The 24,277-nt window shown below is 39.3% G+C and overlaps 1 protein-coding gene across 2 annotated transcripts in view; it reads right to left on the bottom strand.

The window, feature by feature from the left end:
* Positions 1 to 24,277, bottom strand: part of mettl15 (methyltransferase 15, mitochondrial 12S rRNA N4-cytidine) — a 72,011-nt gene that overhangs the window by 20,613 nt on the left and 27,121 nt on the right. For both annotated transcript variants that reach the window (XM_069905157.1, XM_069905147.1), the window contains exon 2: positions 13,056 to 13,192. In XM_069905157.1, the coding sequence (XP_069761258.1) occupies positions 13,056 to 13,192 (137 nt within the window). The remainder of the gene's footprint in view (positions 1 to 13,055; positions 13,193 to 24,277) is intronic.

Consider the following 24,277-nt stretch of genomic DNA (forward strand, 5'->3'; position numbering starts at 1 on the left):
ACTAAGATAAACCCCAGACTCCTCACCTTTGTTGTGCAACATGTGCAGTCAACCGATGTGATACAGCAAATCTGAAATTATATTTGTGTTCAGCTTTCACCTAAAGCCTTGTGCTCTTGAATTTATCTCTCCTAATCCAAGTGGAAAGAGCCTACATGCAAATACTCTGTCTATACCTCTCAGAATTTTGTAAACCACTATCAAATCTCCCCTCATTCTTCTATGCTCTTGAGGAATAAAATCTTCACCTTTTTAATCTTTCCCTGCAACTCAACTCCTGAGGACCTGGCAACATACTAATAAATCTTCTCTGCACTTTTTCAATTTTACTGATATTCTTCCTGTAGTATGGCGACCAGAACTGCACACAACACTCCAAATTGGACCTCACCAATATCTTATACAACCTCAACATAAACATCCCAACTCTTGTTCTCAATAACTTTGATTTATGAAGGTCAAGGTGCCACAAGCTTTCTTCACAATTCTGGCTACCTGTGATGCCACTTTCAGGGAATTATGTATGTATTCCCAGATCCCTTTTTACCTCTGCACTTCTCAGTGCCCTACCATTTATTGTGTATGTCCTTCCTTGGTTTGTCCTTCCAAAATGGAACACCTCACACTTGTCTGTATTAAATCCATCTGCCATTTTCTGGTATTGTTTAGGATAAATTCAAATGTACGCAAGATGGAAGCTTAAAGACATAATACAAGTGCACTGGCGTCTTACCTGCGAGAAAATGTGTAGTTTTTATTTGTTCGAAGAAAAGTTGACCTCACTGACGATCCCAGATTGTATCGCCTCAAACCGTGCATCTTGGCGCCTCACAGTTCAGCGGGCAGCAACCTCCTTTGAAGAAGACCGCAGAGCCCACCTCACTGACAAAAGACAAAGGAGGAAAAAACCAACACCCAACCCCAACCAATCAATTTTCCCTTGCAACCGCTGCAACCGTGTCTGCCTGTCCCGCATCGGACTTGTCAGCCACAAACGAGCCTGCAGCTGACATGGACATTACCCCTCCATAAATCTTCATCCGCGAAGCCAAGCCAAAGAAGAAAGACTCTCAGATCAAAGCAGCAGCTAACAGGCAACTACAACAATGGTCTGGAGTTGTATGCAATTCAGACAAGGAAGGATGGAGATTTCCATCCAGAAATTGATTTTTTTTTAAAAATCTCTCATTGTTTCCAGATCTGGAACCCTTAAATAAGGGTTATAACTTCTCAACTTAAATCAGAAATGACATGAATTTATACTCATTTCAATGAATGAACTAGATGGATTTTTGCAACATGGTTAAATCTAGTTTCCCCCTCCCCCCCATTTATTTCATTTTAAAAAAAATATTTCAATTAAGAAAGCAAGCATGTGCTCCGATAATAAATCTGAACTTTAAACTTGGAATTTGAATTGAAATCCCCAGAATCACAATTGAACTCTGGCAGTTTGTCCAGTAATTTTTGCACCATGCTTATCAACCAGAAATTAATTAAGGCAGTGATGAAAATGGATGATGCTATATTGTGAAAGTTGTGTTCATTTGATAAGAGCGAGAAATTAAACAGGGCTGCATCTGTTTATTTCAGTCTGTCCATATAGTACAGGCTGTGGTGAAATACAGTGTTTCTCTATTGCACCCTTCTCTTCAGAGATGGGATGCAGACTGGGAGATCATTTCATTGAACACTTTCGCACTCTCTGCATCAAGGCAGGAATCTCCCAGTGGTCACCCATTTCAATTCTCCACCCCATTCCCATGCCAACATGTCTGTCCTTGGCCTCGTGCACTGCCAGACTGAGACCACCTGCAGATTTGAGGAGGATGCTCTCCAACCAAATGGCATTTACAAAGACTTCACGTTTCCATTGGCCCTCCACCCCCAGGTCTCTCCCCTTCTCCTAACTGTCTTTTCCTTTAGCTCTATCTCCTTTCCTCCAGCTCTTCATTCACAGAGCCACTGCCCCACCCCCCAATCAATTCTCATCTTTCCTCTTGTCCTATCCATGTCTAATTTTATTGCCTTTTGTCTGTGTTCCTCCCTCTGCCCTTTCGTCCCTCTCCCCCCAGCTTTTTACGCAGGAACCTGCCTGCTTTTCTCCTGATACTCTGAAGAAGGGTTCAAGCCCAAAAATTTAGTTACACAGTATATCTCTTATGGATGGCCTACTGAGTTCCTCCAGCATTTGTGTTTTTACAATAACAGCATCTGCAGACTTTTGTGTTTCATTGCAAGTTATTTTTTCTTTTTTAATTCTGTTTGCAAGTAATCATATTTTAAGCTAGAAAAAAAATCACTGGCAAGAAAAAATGTCACAGGAAATGAAATACTTGGGCTATTTAGAAGTGGACAATACTACTATGTGGTCATATTTTCTCAAGTCTACATGTTTATATTTGCTCAAAGAAATATTTAAACAAGTTAAATGATCTGCTTTGCAGAAAGTTCTCTGATTATGTATTAAATGGGTTCTATAGTAACAGTCTCCACTGTATTCCTCTCCTTAAGATTCTATTGAAATTGATAGGATTTATTAAACATAGAGCCAAATTGATATTTACAGCCAGTGCATCATACATCAGAGATAATTAATGGAATGTTTGAGAATTGCTAACCCTTAGCAGGGTGGATATTATAAAGGGATACACCATAAAAACAGGCCACTCAGAACTTCATTTAATCAACTCAGCAGGCCCCATAGTGTCCACAGGAGGCAAACATTCATAACCAACATTTTGGCCTGAGCCCTTTTATTGATAACGATCACAGAGTCTGCAGACTTTATTATTTCACTCCCTCTGAAGATTAGGAGGGATGAAGAATCAGTGACCAACATCATTGCACTGTTTAGCTCAAACTCTATATGTAAAAAAAACAAATTCCCAATCCTTAGTTTTCATTATTCCTAAAAAAAGACTGGAAAAAAAAAATGGTCAATCCGGCTCAATTTTGCATCAAATTACTGTTATCATAATTTTATGATAAAGTGTTTTAAGAGGCTGGTGTTGAAGCTCATCAGCTCCTGCTTGAGCAGTGACACGGATCCATTCCAATTTGCCTACCACAATAAAAAGTCCACGGCAGATGCCATCTCACTGGCTCTAAACAGAACCCTGAAAACCTGGACAGCAAAGACACATACACCAGGATGCTCTTTATTGACTACAGTTCGGCATTTAACACCATTATCCCATCAAATTTAATCAGTAAACTCCAAGACCTGGGCCTCAATACCCTAATATGCAATTGGATCTAGGATTTCTTACCTTCAGACCCCAATTAGAGAAGAATGGCAAGAATATCTCCCTGACAATCTTCATCAGCACCAGACTACCACATGGTTGCATACTTAGCCCCCTGCTCTACTCGTTTTACACCTACGACGACGTGGTTCAGTTGGACAACACCACCATTTACAGATGTGCTGATGATACCACTAGAGTGAGCTGTTTCAAGGGGGGATGAGTCAGCATACGGGAGATATTAAAAACCTGGCTGACTGGTGTACGAACAACCTCTCACTCAATGTCACCAAGACCAAGAAGCTGATTAAATATTGAGGAAAGAAAAACCAGAGGTATATACAACTCAGTGATCATGGGGGGGGGGGGGGGGGGAATCAGAGGTGGAGAAGGTGAGAAAATTTAAATTCCTAGGAATTGCTATCTCAGAGGACATTTCTGAGACCCATCATTTCACTGTCATAGTGAAGAAAGCACGTCACACCTCTACTTCCTCAGGAATTTCCGGAGGTTCACATTGTTATTGGAAACCATGGTAAAATTCTACAGTAGCAGAAAGTGTGCTGACCAGCTTCATCACAGCCTGATATGGAAGCACCAACACCTCTAAGCAGAAAGCCCTACAAAAGCAAGTGGAAATAGCCAATCACAGGAAAAACTATCATTGAGAGTGTCTGCAAGGAATGCTGTCATTGGAGTGCAGCAGCAATCATAAAGGATCCACAGCACCCAGGACATGTTCTGATCTTGCTGCTGCCGTCAGACGAAATATAGGTGGCACAGGACTTGTCCCACCAGGATTAGTAACAGTTGCCATCTCTCAACCATCAGACCCCTTAACACTCAGACACATTTAAGGGCTCTTACTTTGCACATTATTTATTACTGAATTTTTTTTTCTGTATTTGCACCATCTGTTTACATTTCTCTCTCTTTATACATATTTCTTCTCAACTACAGTTTACAGTTACCAATAAGTAGAAATTCTGCCTGGCCCCCAGATAAACAAATCTCAGGGATGTCATGCATGTAGTTGGGACAATAAATCCCAACTTTGTGTAAAAAGTATTCACTTCCATTTACTAACATTATTCAGTGAAATTTGTTTCTAAACATGAAATTAGGTTTTGAGTCCAAAATTAATTATGACATAATAAATAGTTCAAGCAAATTTCATTAATCTAAAGTCAAATTTAAATTTGGCAGTCAAACATTTTCTGCCTTAAAAATACTTAGCTGAGTAAATTACCATCACATAAGCCACTCTCTTTTATTACAAAATTTAAAACAGAAAATTAATTGTAAATAATTTAAAATGGCATACTTTATGGCTTTTGATAAGTGGTAAAATTTAGTATTTTCACAAAATGTTGAACTTGCCATTTCTAAACAACATTTAATGTGACAGGGCTGTTTAGACAAATATTTCAAAGGGGAGGAGTATATTACAAATGAAAACAAATCAATTCAAAATTCATTCTAAATTACGATTGCAATCAATTAGTCTTTTTGTGGCTCAAGATAAAATATTTACAAAAAGTTTCAGTTCAACCTTGAAGAATAATTGAATTACACAAGAACTAACTTAAATACTTAACTCCATAAATGGGCACAACTTTTACAATAGTAGCAGGTTAAAATTATTAAATAACTACTATTTACCCTATACTCGTATTAGTATTCAAAACAATGGATAAAATAATTTTGGAGGAAATCATCAAGGATCCACACCAATATATCTGGCCATGGCCTCGGGCACTCCCAAACCAAGGCTACCTGCAAATTAGAAAAACAACACCTTATATTTATTCTGTCTGCATACTCTCTAACCATAGAGTTCTCCATGACAGCTAAGGTTTCTAGTTTCAAAACACTAATTTAAATATTGCATGTTTGACCATCTCCTAATAAAAAAATGGCCTCGGGGAATGAATATTCTTTCCTCAATGTCTACACTGGCAAATGTACAACTTTTTCTTGTAAAGTTATGTATTCATATTGCATGACAGTTTTTTTTTGCACTACAAGATTGAATACCTTTTACATTCATATGAGATCAAGCCATAGAGCATAACTCGTATACTAAAAGCTTACTTGGGTCCAGAGTCTTCCACCTTGTTGAATTATATAAAAAAAATATGCAATTACATTGATGTAACTATGTAACCCAGTGGGTCATATCAATCATGAATTTTTTAATAGTGCCTCAGAAAATGAATTGCCCGAAAGAAACATACAGCTAACGGTCTCTGATGGCATGACAATGGTGCTGACGTAAGTTAGTTATACTTCATGAAGTTTTTCAGTTTCTTTATAAAAACATCCAATGCTACAGAAAAGTTTATCAAACAGAATTAACTCCATTTTTAGAAAATACTAAAACACCTCCAAGTAGCAATATCCAAGGTCTCCGAAGGTCACCACCACCATCACCTTCCACATCCACTCACCTACCTACCACACCACCCCACCCCCCCCACCCCACTGCCCACAATAATTGGCTTCTTGAAAAACATGTGAAAAAGAAAGTACAACAGTAAGCTAAATAATTTTAGAAAGCAGAAGTACTATCTATTATTCATTTGCTTGATATCACTGTGACCAAGGCCCACATGTACAGTATGCATGCCTCTGAACTGCTCAAATGAATGCTCAACAAGTTCAAAATACTTCTTCTGGAGAGAACTATTCATCAATTGCTTTTTAACAACTGTACCTGAAAGAACATTGTACAAAGAATTAAATTATTGCAGTACCATAATTATAACAGCATGCAGATTTAAAAAACATAGCTATCTATAATACCAGTAGATGATTTAATGTAAAATTAAAAGCTAACATGTAAAAAATAAAACAATTTCATTCTGACAGTTGCGTTGTAAATATTTTTCAATGAGACATTAGAGGAGTTATAAAAATCATATATACAGAATATACAATGTTATTTATGCAGACATTGTTCGCATTTCTCAATGATCTTCCCATAAAATTATAGGAGATGAAATATTTATTCTTTTACGTCCTTCCTTTCTGTGTGGAACTCACTCATTGTGCTGTCAAAAAACACATCAGGTGAAACAACAATCTTTTTCTCCTTTCAATTAGCCGTCTGTACTTACTTTGCATGATGCAATTACCATCATCATGCTTTCCAAAATACTCAGTTTCAGTCCACAAGTGTGACCTCCAACTTCCAGCAATTTCTATCACTATAGCTATCAGTTCTACTCCAAGATGACAATAAAGCTCATCATAAGCCTGAGGAACAACATTCTCTTCTTTTACCTTGGCATGTAAAAGGCTTAAGATTCAAGTTCAAGTTTAACAATTTATGAAGATGAACATTTCCAGTTTGGCTGAATATTTTGACTATATATTAACAGAAATATACGACTTATCTGGACAGCAAGCAAAACAAAGCTTTTACTGCATCTCCACACGCATGAAACCACCAATTCGATATCCAACCTCTGTGTCATTACTTGGAAATTCCCTTGTGAATTGAATTTGCTGACCACATAGCTATGAGACGATCAGCCATGATCGTACTGAATGGCGGAGCAGGCTCAATGGGCCATTTTTGGCCTACTCCTGTTCCTACTTCCTATGTTCCTAATTTAAACATGCTCTTCTAACTAAATTTTCTAAGGAAACAACTCTGCTTTTAATAGAACTTGCTGTAGATACCAGTACATCAACTCTAAAGAGGACGCCTTATTCAGGTCACAAAAACAAATTAACAGTGGTAATCCCTATGTTGGGTGAAGAACTTTATCTGTACAAAAAAAAAATCACTGGCCTATTTTCTATATGTTTTTTATTGCAATATGAAACATTTTTGGAAATTTGGATGACAGAATGAGCACAAAATCCTCAGTCAATGCAAAATTATCCACTCTCTGCATTACACCACTGATTCACTGGTCATAATTTAAAAAAAATAAGAATTTCAATTTACCCGCAATTCTATATTTCTTACCCTGCATCCAAAGACAGTAATCTCATATTCTAGACATCTCAGCCAGAGAAACGCCAGCATGTCTAGCCCTGTCAGCATTCTATAATATTGAAGTGGAACCCTCATTTACTTTGAGATTCCAATGAACACAAATCTAGTCAATCTAATCTCTCCTTGTATTGTAGTATGACCATTCCAGAAATCAGCCTGATTTACCTTTGTTGCACTCCCTCAATAGTAAATAAATCCATACTCATTTAAGGAGACTAAAGGTGTTCATGATAGTGCAGGTGTATTTGGACTTTAAAAAGGCAAAGTTAAAGGTAAAGATTCCATTATTGTCACAAAATACTACATTTAGAATGTAACATACTTGAAATTATTTAACTTTGTCTACCGTAAGATTCGCCCATTTGTCCAGCGCTCCTCTCAGAAATGAGGACCCACGAGGAATGAACTCGCAACCCCTGGACTACAAGACCAGTATTCTAACCACTGAGCTATCAGAGCCTCAACAAGGTGCTACATAAGGTTGCTAAACAAGATGGAACCCCCATGGAATTACAGGAAGGATGCTTGCAAGGGTAGCATATTGGTTGATCAGCAGGAAACTGAGTTGGAATAAAAGGATCCTATTCTGATTGGCTACCGATTACCAGTAGTGTTCCGGAGGGGTTGATGTTGGGGCCGCTTCTTTTAACGTTGTATAGAAATGATTTAGATTATGGGATAGATAGTTTTGTGGCTAAATTTGCAGATGACACTAAAACAGGTGGTAGGGCAGGTGGTGTTGAGGACTCATAAAAGCTGCAGAGAGACTTGGATAGATTAGGAGAATAGGCAAAGAAGTGGCAAATGAAATATGATGTTAGAAAGCGTATGGTCATGCAGTTTGGTAGAATAAAGATGGGAAAATAATTATTTAAATGGGGAGAAAATTCAAAATTGCAAGTTGCAAAGAAACTTGGGAGTCCTTGAACAGAATGCCCCAAAGGTTAACTTCCAGGTTGAGTCAGTGATGAAGAAAGTGGATGCAATGTTGGCATTCATTTCTGTAGGAATAGCATACAAGAGCAAGGATGCAATGATGAGACTCTATAAGGCACTGGTGAGATCACAGTTGGAAATATTGTGTACAGTTTTGGGCGTCTTAATTAAGAAAAGGCATTCTGGCATTGGAGAAGGTTCAAAGAAGGTTTACTGGAGTGATACCAGTAATGAAAGGGTTAGCATACAAGGAACATTTGTCAGCTCTTGGACTGTACTAATTAGAGTATAGAAGGAAGAAGGGGGGAAACTCAGAGGCATTTCGAATGTTGGAAGGCCTGGACAGAGAAGTAAAACATGAAAATCTGTCGACACCGTGGTTGAAGTAAAAACACAATGCTGGAGGAACTCAGCAGGTCAAACAGTGTCCTTTATATAGCAAAGGAAAAAAAACAAAACCAACATTTCAGGCTTGAGCCCTTTATCAAAATATGGAAAAATTCCAGTTCACTTGTGTATCCGTAGGACTGATTTACTGCATCCAGTGCTCCCTTCGCGGTCTTCTCTACATCGGAGAGACTGGGCGCAGAGTGTGAGATTATTTCACTGAGCAACTTTGCTCTGTCCACATCAGTGACAGAGACCTCCCAGTAGCCAACCATTTCAGCTCCAACTTCAGCCCAAACCCTCACCACATATCCTGTCATGGCAGAAAGTGCCAATCAAGCTTGGCTCATCTCCTTCCATACCTTTCCTATCCATGTTCATGTTTAAATGCCTTTGAACTTTGCAATTGTCACACTCCCATACTCACATGTCTGCCCACGTACTATCCCACCAAGACCACCCGTAAATTGGAGAAACAACACCTGATTTTCCACCTGAGCACTCCCAGCCAAATGGCATTAACAGACTTTTCCGTCTTCTGCTAACCTGCTCTCCTCTCCTCCCCCACACCACCCCCCATTCACCTAACCATCTCTTCTCCCCTTGCTTGCTGCTGTGCCCGCCCAACCTTCTCCACCTATTAACTCTTGCCTTTGCAATGACGCTTCCCCCCTGCTCCTTATTCAGGAGCCTGCTGACATTTTCTGTACCTTGATTAAGGTATAGAGTGTCAATTGTGTTTTTTTTTAACCTTTGCTAAATAAAGGACACTGTTTGACCTGCTGAGTTTCTCCAGCATTGTGTTTTTACTGGACAGAAGACGAGGCAAACATGTTTCTCATGGTAAGGGAGTCTAGGACAACTTCAGGATAAAAGGGAGTCAATTTAAAAAAAAAAGATGCGGAAAAATGTCTTTAGTCAAGGCTGCGGATCTGTGGAATTTGTTGCCACAGGCAGCCATGGAAGCGAGATCATTGCATGTATTTAAGACAGAGATTGACAGGTATTTGATTAATCAGGGCATCAAGGGTTAGGGGGAGAAAGCAGGGGAGTGGGGCTGAGTGGGAGAATGGATCAGGTCATGATTAGAATGGCAGAGCAGACTCAATGGGCCAATGGGTCTACATCTGCTCCTATATCTTGTATAACTTGTGTCCAGGAAAAAGAATGTGGTGATACAAATCTTCTCGCTATGAAGGTTACCATTTGCCTTCCTAATTGCTAGCCAATAAAACTTCATAAAATTATGTAGCATCGTCAAGGTAGAAATTCAGAATATTTTTCCCCAAGGCAAAATTAGAGGATATGAACTGAAGTGAGAAGGTGAGAGTTTAAAAGGTAAATAGTCTTTTTCTTGGGGGAGGTGAATTTATAAGAGGGCATGGATTTGAGAAGAGAGGAGTAAGATCAAAAAGGGGCTTGATGGGCATCTTCTTCAGACAGAGAATGGTGGGTATATGGAACAAGCTGTCAGAGTGGAGACAATTGCAAAGTTCAAAGGCATTTAAACATGAACATGGATAGAAAAGGTATGGAGGGAGATGAGCCAAGCTTGATTGGCACTTTCTGCCATGACAGGATATGTGGTGAGGGTTTGGGCTGAAGTTGGGGAAGATGTTGAGATGGTAATCTGTCAGATAAAGAGGCTAAGACCCAGGGGAACACTGTTCTTGTTCAACCTGGGGGAGGTGGGGTGAGGCAGAAGCTTGAGAAATGGAGGAGATATGGTTTCAGGCTTTGTCAATGTCAGAAGGGAAAATCTTTGTTAATAAAGAATGCAGAAATTTTGATTGTCCTGGAGTAGAAGGTCTCATCCAAGGAATAGATGTAGCAGAGGAATTGGGAGACAGAGATTCTTCCTTGCACAAGACAAGGTGGGAAAAGATATAATCCAAGTAACTGTGGGAGTCAGAGAGTTTGTAATAGATGTCCATGGATAGTTTTGCATCCTGAGATAGAGGCAGAGAGGTCCAGGAAAGGGAGAGAGTCTGGGTTTATACAAGGGTAAGATCGATGTTGGCACTAAAGTTAATGAAATTGTTGAATTTTCTACAGGTAGAAGAGAAAGCACTAATAAAATTTACTATAGGCTCAGTTGGGGAAGAGTACCCAAGTAAGACTGAAACAGGGATTGTTCCACATGTCCAAAACAGGCATAGCTGGGACCCATGTGTGTGCCCATGATGATACACTGGATGTACAGAAAATGGGAGTTGAAGGAGACATGTAAAGGGTCAGGTCAAATTCCACCAAGCCGAGTATTAGTAGATGGGGACTGAACAGCTCTACATTCAAGAAAGTGAAGGGTCCCTAAGCCTTCCTGTTGGGGAATGAATGTGTAAAGGAATTGCACATCCATGGTGAAGATGAGGCACTGGGGGCTAGAGAATTGTGTTACGAGCCCAGAGGACCCAAAGCCCAGCAGCAATAGATATTAAGCAAGACAAATGGTTACTCAAACAAAAGTTGCTTTTAATTATCTTTAAACATGAAAACAGAATCACACTTTAACTTATCACTATTAACTTAACTAACCTAACTTAACCCTCTTCTAATTCTCAGTGCACATGTATGTAATGTGCATGTAAGATCAGAAATGTTCTTTGATTCACAGTCCAATCTCACTTTTCATTCCTCCAGGTTTACTGGTTGCAGCCAATTCTTATACTGTGTACAGAATTTAACATTCATGAAGTTCACCAGGCTTTGGTGCTTGAAAGGAAAATGGTTACCGCTTAGGAAGGTTCTTGTCAGTTTTGAGAGAGATTTGTTGTTCATTGGACACCCATAACTGATTCCATTTTAATCAGTGTCTTGCCAAAGAAACTTGCCCCATCAGGGTTTTCCAGATGATAACCTCTTTCATTCAGGTCAACACAGAATTCCTTTTTGTTTCTCTTATCCCAAGTGAAATATTAGACAGTTCTTGCATGAACCATAAGGGCCTTGACCAGGCTTAACTAAGCACTCACAACTCACCTTCAAAATGGGATTTTTCCACAAGTTTGCCCTGTTCCAGTCCCAACTGTTGTTGCTGAACTGTAAAAACTACAGAACTGAATTCTCTCTCTCTCTCACTCTCCCCCCAAGAAAAGCTTGTTTTATTCTCTCTGCTTGCAAAACCACATGACCCTCTTAGAACAGCAAACAGCATTCAGACAGAATGCGGCTCTGACGAGTTTTTCAAAACAACAATCCATTAGTGAAGTCCCTTGGGCACTCTTCAAGGTTTTTGCAAAGGCATTTGGAACCTGCCTATCTAGCTTGAACAGAGCACCAGTATTTTAAATGAGATCCGTTTTAAAATGTTTGTATGTGACCTATATGAAAAAAAGCTGTCACACTTTATCTCCCGAAATAAAATACAATATAAAACACAACATACTCTGTCACAAATGGAATTCTTCAAAGAAGTGTTGAGCCCTGGTGGTGTCTTGCACGTAGGAGGGAAAGGACTAATTGATGGGGGACAAGTTGGTGTTAAGGTACAAGGAAAAGTTCAGTTGGGCAGGAGAAAGTGAAAACAATGGATCTGCCAGAACAGTTCTGTTTGTTAAAATGTCACCACTCAAATTGAGATGAATCACAGAACTTTGTGTTTCAGAAAGGCCTTTGTTTCATTTTTCCATTACCTGCTGACTTGCCTGGGTAGCAAGAAAAAGAGTTCCCCCCCCACAGTTCCTTAATGCACATGACAATAAACACTTTGAAGTGATGGAAAGAGAGCAAGTTAATACCAATTCAATCTGGAATAAACGTCTTCGCCCTGATTCAACTCGAATTCCCAGAGAATACTGTGCAACTGGGCTCTCCACAGCCAAGTTAACTCCAATTCAGACCATCTATCTCAACATCAGATTAAACAGCATATTCATCCATTAAATAATGAGGCATCTTAAAGTTCTACAAAAATAAAATTAGCAGCTATTTACATCAACAACAATAAAGGTTTGAATTGGAGTTCAAACATCTTGACAAATGTACTTTGGTGTAAAAGGCTCAAAAAGCTTATTTTAAGAGATTAGTGTGTGCATCACTGACTCCCAGTATGGACTCTAGAGATGAAGCCATCAATTCTTCAGATCAAAATTATACAATTTTCTGATTCAGTGATAAAAACAAATTACAGCAGTGAAGCAGCTAACACATTTAGTGTTAGGATACAAATAACTCAATTGTAAAAATATCAATATTAATTTCTGACATTTGGTGAAAGACCACAAGACAACTCGCATCCAAAGGTAATTTACTTAAAAGAAACATTAACAGAACACAAACTATTTCTTAAAACCCATACAAAATTGCAGTTACGGGAATTGGAAGATGCTAATTATTTGTACTTAATTACAAATCTCCTAATTTTTATTTGCTTAATCATTCAGAATGACCACATAGCTTCAATTAGAACATACAGACTACAATTCACATATTTTAAAATATGATTACAACATCAACCTGGCAAATATGGAACTTACTGATAGGCTTGTGAAACTTGTTCAGCAATTTCATAGGCGACTGGATCTCTATCAAGGGCAAACACTGTGATGTCAGGGGCTTGGGAAAGGATTGCCTTTGTATGGCCTCCTGCTCCAAAAGTCATATCTAGAAATATCTGGGGGGAAAAAAAAAATCAAAAATGTCACCAATTCAAATAAGAAAATATCTTCTGGTGATTGACAAGTTTTTATCATAATTAATGGAGTGTTCTTCAACAGCCAAACAATGTTGGCTGTAATTAGTGGCTTCCACAGCCTTTCATTGTGTTCAATACCAAGTAACCTTACACCTCCTCAGCCACAGCCTATTAATCTTGCTTCTGAAATCTCTGAACCACCTGGCTCCCAAAACACACGAATTAGGCTTGAATTATATTATTTGGACTGCATTTGTCTTTCATGGACCACAGATTTTCACGAGCTGCACATCAGGTTCCAAAATGTCAAAGACCGGAGAAAAATTGCAGATGCCGTGAATTTGGAATAAAAGTCAAAAACACTGGGGAAATATTGACACGATTTAGCTGCATTTTTGGATGGAGAAATTATCACATTTCAGATTAATAATTTTTTGTCAGATCTGGAAAACAAATTTAGAAAACAGGGAGTATGTTTTTAGATGCAAAAAAAAAATCGGAAAGAGTGAGAAGATGGAGATCCAGAGAAAATGGATGAAAACTAATCTGGCTGAATGAGTAATTAAAAGGAAATAAGCCAAAAAAAAATGCTGTTACTGTGAAATACAGAACACAGCAGTAGCTAGATATGCAACACAAGGGAAACTACTCAAAAATCATATTGGTCAAGCAACATTAGTGAAGAGTGGAAAAGAGTAGTCACAATAGCCCCTCGCCATTTTGTTTAGGTGCCTGTCTACTTCTTTTCATACCTTGATGAAGGGCTCAAGCTTGAAATGTTGGTTATGTATCTTTATCTTTGCTATATAAAGGACACTGTGTGAACTGCTTTACAGACTTTCATGTTTTACTCGTCAGATTAAAATTTGTCAGGAATCTAAAAGCAGAAAGTCAGCAATTTGAAACACAAACAGCCAATGCTAAAAAACACCCAACAGACAAAGCAATGCCCATGGAGAGAAGAAAACAGATCTAATAACCCTGCAGGACAACCCTTTACTGTGGACCCAAGACCTCTTCCCACAAACATGAGAATTCCCTCATTTTAATCAAAACCAATCAGTCATGTTGCAAACTAGAAAGGTTCATGAATTGAACTTTTTGAATTCAGTATTAGGCAATAAGGAGAGATACAAACCTGACGACGTGGGTTAAGGGTGAAGAGCATGAGATGCTTAGAGAGAATATTAGGAGAAATTGCTTCACACAGAGAGTGGTGGGAGTATAGAACAAGCTGTCAACTGAAGTGATAAATGGGAGTTCAATTTTAACATTTAAGAAAATTTTGAACAGGTTCATGTATGGGGTGGGGAATAGAGGGATATGGAATGGCACTGGGCAGAATAATAGTTTGGCGCAGACTAGAGGCAGCAAAGGGTTTTTTTTAGTGCTGTAATTTTCTATGGTTTCATGAAAGACAAGGTGTCGTTCCTTGCTCTTAAGTTAGGCTTCACTGTACACTGCAAGAGGCCAAAAAAAGTGAGCTATGACTGGAAGTAGGATTGAGTCTTTAGAATTAAAGTGTCAGCCAACTGGAGACTCAAAAGTCATCTTTCTATCTGAAAAGAAATGTTCTGCTGATTGTTCATCTAACATTCAGCTTCTCCAGTAGAGAAGAGACCACACCTTCAGGATTACTAAACTGGAAGAAGCACAAGTGACTTATCTTGAAAGGTCCCTGGATGGAGAGAGGAATGGACTTAAAAGGGCAGGTGTGTCATTGCCCATAATTTCAATGAAGTGTATGAATTTAAGAATAGGTTTTGGCAGAAATAGCAGTGTGTGTCCGACTTGGAGGGAAACATGAAGCTGAAAGAGAGGAGGGGAAGATATGGTGGCACTTAATTGAAAGGTAGAGGATGATCAATTAATTATGGAATCAGAATTTATTGTCATGAACATGTCATAAAATTTGTTGTTTTTCCAGCAGCGTCATGGTACAAACATTTGTATTAAACCACATCACAAAATAAAAATAATGCAGAAAAAGAAAGGTAGGGTCTATGGTTCATTGTTCAATCAGAAATCTAATGGCAGAGGGGAAGAAGCTATCCTTGTGGCACTAAGTGCTCGTCTTCAGCCTCCTGTACCTTCTCTCCACACCCCCCCCCCCCCAACCATGGTAGCAGAGTGAGGAAGGCATGACCTGGATGGTGGGACCCATAAAGATAGAGGCTTCTTTCTTCTTTTCTTGTTTCAATCTTTTCATTAACCATATATGTAAGCAATATATAGGAATAGGAGTACATAATTAAGGGGAAAAAAATCACTATGCAACATCATACGATATAACATACTGCATTACACCACAATTAACGAGTGTTTTCATCTCCTCAAACTGAAATCTTCAAAAAAATCATAAAACTCCACCTAATCAAAAAAAAGACTGAGCAACCTATCCTGAGAATTTATTAATAAAAATTAATCGTCTGGTCTTCACCAACAAAGAAAAAAAAACAAATAAAATTAAATATAGTCCAGAATGTAAAATCATAATACTTTTCTAATTTATAGAAGATTGTCATCTTTTCAAATTTAACAGAAGTATCAAATTTACGACTCCTAACTTTCTCTAAACTTAAACATGACATAATTTGAGAAAACCATCGAGTTCAAGTAGGTGGATTAGAATCTTTCCATTTAAATAAGATAGCTGTTTTAGCCAACAGTTACAACTCAATGTATGGAAGTGGGAAATTGTCCCACTTCTGGAACTGTAATTCCAAAAAGTGTAGTCAATGGGTTAGCTGTCTGAGGGCAAAGATCATGTCAGTAGTTCCTCTGTTTGCGCGAAAGCCGCACTGTGATTCTGGGAGAAAAGTGCAGAGAACAAAACAAAGGACTCTACATCACCTTCGTTGACCTCACCAAAGCCTTCGACACCGTGAGCAGGAAAGGGCTTTGGCAAATACTAGAGCGCATCGGATGCCCCCCAAAGTTCCTCAACATGATTATCCAACTGCACAAAAACCAACAAGGTCGGGTCAGATACAGCAATGAGCTCTCTGAACCCTTCTCCATTAACAATGGCATGAAGCAAGGCTGTGTTCTCGCACCAACCCTCTTTTCAATCTTCTTCAGCATGATGCTGAACCAAGCCATGAAAGACCTCAACAATGAAGACGCTGTTTACATCCGGTACCGCACGGATGGCAGTCTCTTCAATCTGAGGCGCCTGCAAGCTCACACCAAGACACAAGAGAAACTTGTCCGTGAACTACTCTTTGCAGATGATGCCGCTTTAGTTGCCCATTCAGAGCCAGCTCTTCAGCGCTTGACGTCCTGTTTTGCGGAAACTGCCAAAATGTTTGGCCTGGAAGTCAGCCTGAAGAAAACTGAGGTCCTCCATCAGCCAGCTCCCCACCATGACTACCAGCCCCCCCACATCTCCATCGGGCACACAAAACTCAAAACGGTCAACCAGTTTACCTATTTCGGCTGCACCGTTTCATCAGATGCAAGGATTGACAACAAGATAGACAACAGACTCACCAAGGCAAATAGCGCCTTTGGAAGACTACACAAAAGAGTCTGGAAAAACAACCAACTGAAAAACCTCACAAAGATAAGCGTATACAGAGCCATTGTCATACCCACACTCCTGTTCGGCTCCGAATCATGGGTCCTCTACCGGCATCACCTACGGCTCCTAGAACGCTTCCACCAGCGTTGTCTCCGCTCCATCCTCAACATTCATTGGAGCGCTTTCATCCCTAACGTCGAAGTACTTGAGATGGCAGAGGTCGACAGCATCGAGTCCACGCTGCTGAAGATCCAGCTGCGCTGGGTGGGTCACGTCTCCAGAATGGAGGACCATCGCCTTCCCAAGATCGTGTTATATGGCGAGCTCTCCACTGGCCACCGTGACAGAGGTGTGCCAAAGAAAAGGTACAAGGACTGCCTAAAGAAATCTCTTGGTGCCTGCCACATTGACCACTGCCAGTGGGCTGATATCGCCTCAAACCGTGCATCTTTGCGCCTCACAGTTTGGCGGGCAGCAACCTCCTTTGAAGAAGACCGCAGAGCCCACCTCACTGACAAAAGGCAAAGGAGGAAAAACCCAACACCCAACCCCAACCAACCAATTTTCCCCTGCAACCGTGTCTGCCTGTCCTGCATTGGACTTGTCAGCCACAAACAAGCCTGCAGCTGACGTGGACATTTACCCCCTCCATAAATCTTAGTCCGCGAAGCCAAGCCAAAGAAAAAAAGAAAGAAGTCAATGGGTTAGGTTGCAAACTAATATCCAGTATAGTTGACAAAGTCTTTTTAAAATATCTATCCAATACCTCAACATAGGGAAATAACAAAACAAATGAGTTAGAGAAGCCATTTGTGATTTACAACTTCACAAATAGGACTAACATTAGAAAAAGTTATGGGCCAATTTATCTTTCGACATCTTTCTTATGACACCATTAAGGTCAATTTCTGATACTGCTTTCCCTTTCTGCATCTCTTCGATTCCATCTCAGGAGATTAGTTAGCCAATAACATTCATTACAAGACTACCCTGGCTCCTGAAAGGACTTTCCATTCTCCCATTTCTGTCTCCATTGCATAATTTCGGATGAGATATTCAACACTCTCTTCCTTCCTCTTGAAGAAGGTAATCCCTTAACCTTGAAATGAAGTCCTTGACAACCTCTTGCTTATTACCCTTACCATTCACCTTACTCCTCCTGCCATGTTCTCCTGGTCTGAACCTTTCATTCAACCAGACTCTAAATTCAATTAAATATCCTTTGCATTTTCCACCAACTCCAACAGGATTCTAGAACCAAACACATACACCTCTCTTGCTTCCATTCAACATTTCAAAGAGTTTATTCAATTCATGACTCCTTCTCTTCTCACCAATCATACCCCCATCATTTGGCCAAATTTCCAGACCAATGAAGGGGGAATGGCAGCAGTCTTTTCCTCTCTTCCCTTCCCATCATTCAAGGACCCAAACAGTCTTTACAGGTGCAGCAGCGATTCTCTTCCACTTCTTCCTTTCGGAATCTGAATCAAAATTTATTGTCATGATCATGTCAAGAAATGCTGTTGTTTTGTGGCAGCGTCATAGTTCAATTTACCTGAAAATAACAAGGTAGAAAATGAAGAAAAATGAAAATAGATATTCTACATGTTCTATTTGTTCTCAATCATCCCCTGCCATTAAGAAAATGTTATTCTATCTAAATTTAGAAACACAGACTGAGAAAATCATTACTGTTCTTCCTGGGCAGCACGGTTGGTGTAGCAGTTAGCATAATGCCTTTACAGCGCCAGTGATTAGGCCTGCAGTCCAAATCCCACACGGTCTTTAAAGAGTTTGTATATTCTCCATGTGTCTGTGTGGGTTTTCCCTGGGGGCCTTGGTTTCCTCCCACCGTTCAAAATGTATGGTGGCTGGGGGGGGGGGGGGGGGTTGTAGGTTAATTGGGTGTAAATTGGGCAGCACAGACTCATAGGCCTACGTGGCCTGTTACCGTGGTGTACATCTAAATTTAAAAAAAAAATGAATGTGTCACCTTGTAAATCTTATTGACAGCCTGACCACAGAGGTTCAGAGAAAGAAACAAATAGTTAAAACTTCAGCTCCCTCAACATTCCTTTAACTTAAAATTGTGCATTACCATTCCTCTTGGTTCTTAATGCCATAATTAAATTTGGTCAGCTTTCATGTGTGAGGGGCACAAAACAGCTGATTGACTCAAAGGTCTGTAAGGAGTTTGCACATTCTCCCCTTTGTATCGGTTTCCTCTCACCCTTCAAAACACAATGGGGTTGTAGGCTAATTTGGTGTAATTAGGGCAGCATTAGGCTCATGGGCCGAAAGGCCTGTTACCATACTCTGTCTAAACTTAAAAGTTTTTTAAAAAAAGATTTAGTCTTTTTTTTGTTGCAAAATGGCTACAGAGTTAAATACACAACCTGCACTGGTATTTCAGTGAATTATTGAGGAAGCTTTGCCACAGATTGTTAAAAGTACATCTGTTCCATGTATTCTGAAAAGACTTCATATTTCTATTCATGGGATGCCCAGTTCTCCAAATGTTTATGATTTGTTGCTTCGTGGGCCTAACTGCCAAGGAATAATGGCCAGTCCAACAGTAATTCATGGTAAGGAAAATAGATCAGAACATTACTTCATCTATTAACTCAGATAGCACATAAACAGGGAGCGAGGAATTCTAATGGTCAACAACTGGATGCTACTTAGTACTTACAAATATGCAATATTGAGATAATGCGATTTCATGGAGTAAAAGATTGAGCACAGACATGTTTGAAGACCAGTTTTTGTTGTGAATTAACAGAGTTGGTCTGGATTAGATAATAAATGGGGTGGAGGCATACAAATGAATAAACTCAATAGACCAAAATATTTCTATTCCTTTTACTTGACCCACTCTGAAGAAGATGAACACTGGGATAAATACTAATTTCTGCTTGAAACATATTCAAATTAGTTTTTTTTTACTGGAATGATCATGTATGGGTTCCAACATAGATAATTAATGTTCAGCTGACATTAGGAAGACTGTGTAATAAAAGACAAATGAGAGAGAAATATTCAGTGCAGTGTAATGCTTTAGCCTAGAAATCTTCCACATCAAATTTACTGGCCATTGCTACATAATAACCAGAATATCAAAATTAAACTTTGTAAGAGATATTTCATCCTAATCATTTTTACAGCACACACTGCCTGATCTACAATATTTTATTCTGATAAGCACTACTAATTAGAAAGGCTAATGAGAATATTTTCTCCTCATGTCCAGCAACTATAATTTTCTCTCAATAAAGATTCATTGTCAGACCCACGTATACTTCATTATTATTTAATTCTGCAATCAAGTGACAATAATTACAAATCGTACTGTTAATCTAATTAGTAGGAAAAATTTTAATCTTGAAAACAAATACAGCCATCTATGGCAAGCACAGCAGCAGCCCAATAATTCAATAGTTAATACAGTGATAACCACTTACATGGATGGAGAAAACAAATCCGATCAAAATGTATACATTTATTTACAGTTTTGCAACTAATTGGACAAAAACATCTAATTTGTCCCCAGATAAATCACAAAAATTAAAATTAGAATTATAAATTATTAATAGAACCAAAGTGGACAATTCTCTTTGTAATATGTTCCACTGAAATTTCAACTTCATCCAATTTTATCAACATCATTCTTTTCCTTCCATTTATATATGCAATTACCTCTTGAATATATTTATGAAAACATCACTAAATCTATTCAATCAATTTTTTTTTCTAATTACAAAGATGTGTGCAGATCATAGCTTGGTCATCTAACATTCTTCTTGTAGAATATCTAAGACATTTACAAGCTATTTTTAAAATCATTAAGTTGGATAACTACATTTGGATTCCTCTGTTCCTCTATCCTCTGCTCCCATTCTCTCAAACAAAATGTATTACCTCATAGCTATGCACTTTATAGTTTAATTACATATTCACTCTGCAATTAAGTTTTCCTGCAACTCCCCTCTAAAATCATCTCCCTCTGCTAATCCAACCACAACCACCAATCAAAACTGGCATCAAATGAGATGAACAATTGTGTGAGAATGTGGATCATTAAATTATTTGGTCCATTCTGCAAAAGGAGAAACAGGACTGGTTGATTTGTGCATGTCAAATGGCTATTTGAAAGATGCCAACTATAATGCAAAACTTATTTAATTCTGCACAGGATTGTAAAGTTAATTTATATTCCTGTTTCTTGCAACAAAATTTGAATTTGTTAGCTTGAAGAGCATCAACATGTGAAAAAAGAGTTGTACCAAATACTTATTTCAAGTACAGGGATTAAATATTCTTCGCTTATTACATCAAAATCACAGTGATGTTATGGGGAAAATTAAAAAAAAGAAATCAGTGCAAGTTATAATCTTGCTGTATAGTTCTTTTTGAAAAGAAAAAAGGAAATGTGATCACAGTAACTAAATTACAAGTCTTGCTTTCTAGTCCCAAGTACTTTTGGTCATTCAAGGAATGCAGAACTACAGATTTTTGAAGCCTGTATGCCAAAGTCTTGCACAAATTATTTTTATATTACTTGGTTACATTCTCAGTGCTAGAGCTATAATTATTCAGTTGCTGGCAATTCTATAATTTTCTTTCATGATGTCACATAAATATGTTAATGTGAGATCTTGACTTTAAACTATGCATTGCCTAACTTTATCAAAATATTAATCAATGGCAGTTCCTGAAGACTGAGGATTCGTGCTTTTACTTTGAGTCTGCAGATATTCAGCATGCTGTTGAATACAACAATGAAATTTACAGATGTTCTGATAAGTTGCATCATGTGCTGTCCTTGGAAAGTAAAAACCCCAGAAATACAGAAGTGTCAAGCCTAGCTCACACAGGCACCGATCTTCCATCCATTGATGATATACATAGGAGATGCGGGCTCAAGAAGGCAGACAAAACAAAGGATCCTCATCAATCTCTTATCACGGCTACCTCCAGGCAAGAGATAATTAAGCCTGAAGGTCAGTTCTCTCCAATCCAAGAATAGATTCTTCCCCTACCCTTCCCCGCCACCCCCCCACCAACCAACTACCAGGCTCTTGAACCTCTCCATACTATTCTGATCTGATGCATCATGAAAAGCATACCTGGTGGATACATCACAGTGTGGTATGGCAGATGCTCTGTTCAAGATCGAAGGCTAGAGGATCATGACTACAAATCAAAACATAATGGATACTTCTCTCCATGAGCAGTGTTGGATGCTCTGGTACTGTACTTGTTGAGAGTTTCAAAAGATGGGGAGGTGGAGGGGAAAATCTCATTGAAACCTATCAAAAGGGTCTAGATCAAATGGATGTGGAGAAGATGTTTCCTATGGTGGGGAAGTCTGGATCCAGAGGGCACAGCCACAGAATGCAAAAACATCCCATCAGAACAAGGATGAGGAGAAATTTCTCTACTCAGGGGGCAGTGAATTTTGGAATTCATTGCTACTGATGGCAAAAATCATTTGATATATTTAAGTATAGGTAAGATAAACTTTTGATTAGGAAGAGAATCAAGGGTTACTTAGGTGCTTTCACACTGTCCCTGAAAGCCGGTATTTTGTCTTTTTACCACTTCACTTACCTGTGTGAACACAACCAACACAGGATGGGGGAGGTCATTTTCATCCTGGTACTTAACCACCAAGGTAGGTAGTATCAGAGCCGATGTAAAGTGTAAATGTCGCACTGAACCGGCTTTTCTTGGTTCAGTGTGAACGCTCCGATCTGACCCGGATTTAATCACGGGTCATTAACATGCCAATTTACTGAGATCTCTGTGTGAAAACAGCAAGAGAGAAGGCAGGAGAAAGGGATTAAAAAGATAGTAAATCTCCCATGAAGGAATGGCAGGGCAGACTCGATGGACCAAATGACCTAATTCCGCCTGCTCGTCTGATGGTCTTATGAGCCGTTAACAAAGAACCCTTCTTACTGTACTACGTATAATCTGACAAATAAACCTAGCCATTAAACTACTCTTCTTTCTTTGGCTTGGCTTCACGGACGAAGATTTATGGAGGGGTATGTCCACGTCTGCTGCAGGCTCGTTGGTGACTGACAAGTCCGATGCGGGACAGGCAGGCACGGTTGCAAGGGAAAATTGGTTGGTTGGGGTTGGGTGTTGGGTTTTTCCTCCTTTGTCTTTTGTCAGTGAAGTGGGCTCTGCGGTCTTCTTCAAAGGAGGTTGCAGCCCGCCGAACTGTGAGGCACCAAGATGCACGGTGGAGGCGATATCAGCCCACTAGCGGTGGTCAATGTGGCAGGCACCAAGAGATTTCTTTAAGCAGTCCTTGTACCTCTTCTTTGGTGCACCTCTGTCTCGGTGGCCAGTGGAGAGCTCGCCATATAACACGATCTCAGGAAGGCGATGGTCCTCCATTCTGGAGACGTGACCCACCCAGCGCAGTTGGGTCTTCAGCAGCATGGATTCGATGCTTGCGGATTCTGCCAGCTCGAGTACTTCGATGTTGGTGATGAAGTCATTCCAATGAATGTTGAGGATGGAGCGGAGACAGCGGTGATGGAAGCGTTCGAGGAGCTGTAGGTGATGCCGGTAGAGGACCCATGATTCAGAGCCGAACAGGAGTGTGGAGGACCACCAAAGATCCATCTATACTAGAGGAATATCAAATTTTATTTTGAATTTACTACAACTGTGAATTCTGTACTTATCTGTCCTTTTACATTTATTACATTGTTTCACTCTCATGTGGTAATTTAACTTTTACTCTGTTAATCCAGTTTACATATCCTCATAGCTGTAAAAAATTCTTGCTTTGTAAAATATTTTTTTAAGATGAAAATTTATGAGCTTCATATTGATTACAAGTGAACCAAAATACAGCTGATGATGAACTTTAGCATTGGTTATTATCATTGTCAAAGAACAAGAAAAAATGATTGGATCAAAGTTTATTTGGTTATACAAGAAGGAACACAGATTAGCAGGACAAAGAGACAGAGGGATAGGTCAGCAAGCTTGCAGATGATGTGAAGGTTGGAGAGGTTGTAGATAGTATAAGTTGTCGATAGTGTAGGTTTTCAAAGTTGCAGCAGGATATTGATACAATGCGGAATTGGGTGGAAAAGTGGTCAATGGAGTTCAATCCGGATAACCGTAAAGTAATGCACTTTGAAGAGCCAAACTTGAAGGCAGACTACATCGTTAATGGCAGGATTCTTAACACTGTGGAAGAATAGAGGACCAAGGGGTCCAAATCCATAGCTCTCTCAAGGTTGCTGTGCAGGTTGATAGGGGCTTATGGTATGCTGGTCTTCATTTAAGTGTCCTCATTGTACAGCCGTCACTACCCCTGGCTATGCATTCCAGGTACCCATTCGATGATGTTGCAACTCTGGTTAGATCACACTTGGAACATTATATTCAGTTCTGATTTCTTCATTACAGGAAGGATATGAAAGTTATGGAGTGGGTGCAGAGAAGATTTACCAGGATGCTGCTGGTATTGGAGAACATGTCTAACGAGGCAAGGTTGACAGAACTAGGGC

Source organism: Narcine bancroftii, chromosome 1 (assembly GCF_036971445.1).
Source record: "Narcine bancroftii isolate sNarBan1 chromosome 1, sNarBan1.hap1, whole genome shotgun sequence".
In the NCBI taxonomy this organism is placed as follows: domain Eukaryota; kingdom Metazoa; phylum Chordata; class Chondrichthyes; order Torpediniformes; family Narcinidae; genus Narcine; species Narcine bancroftii.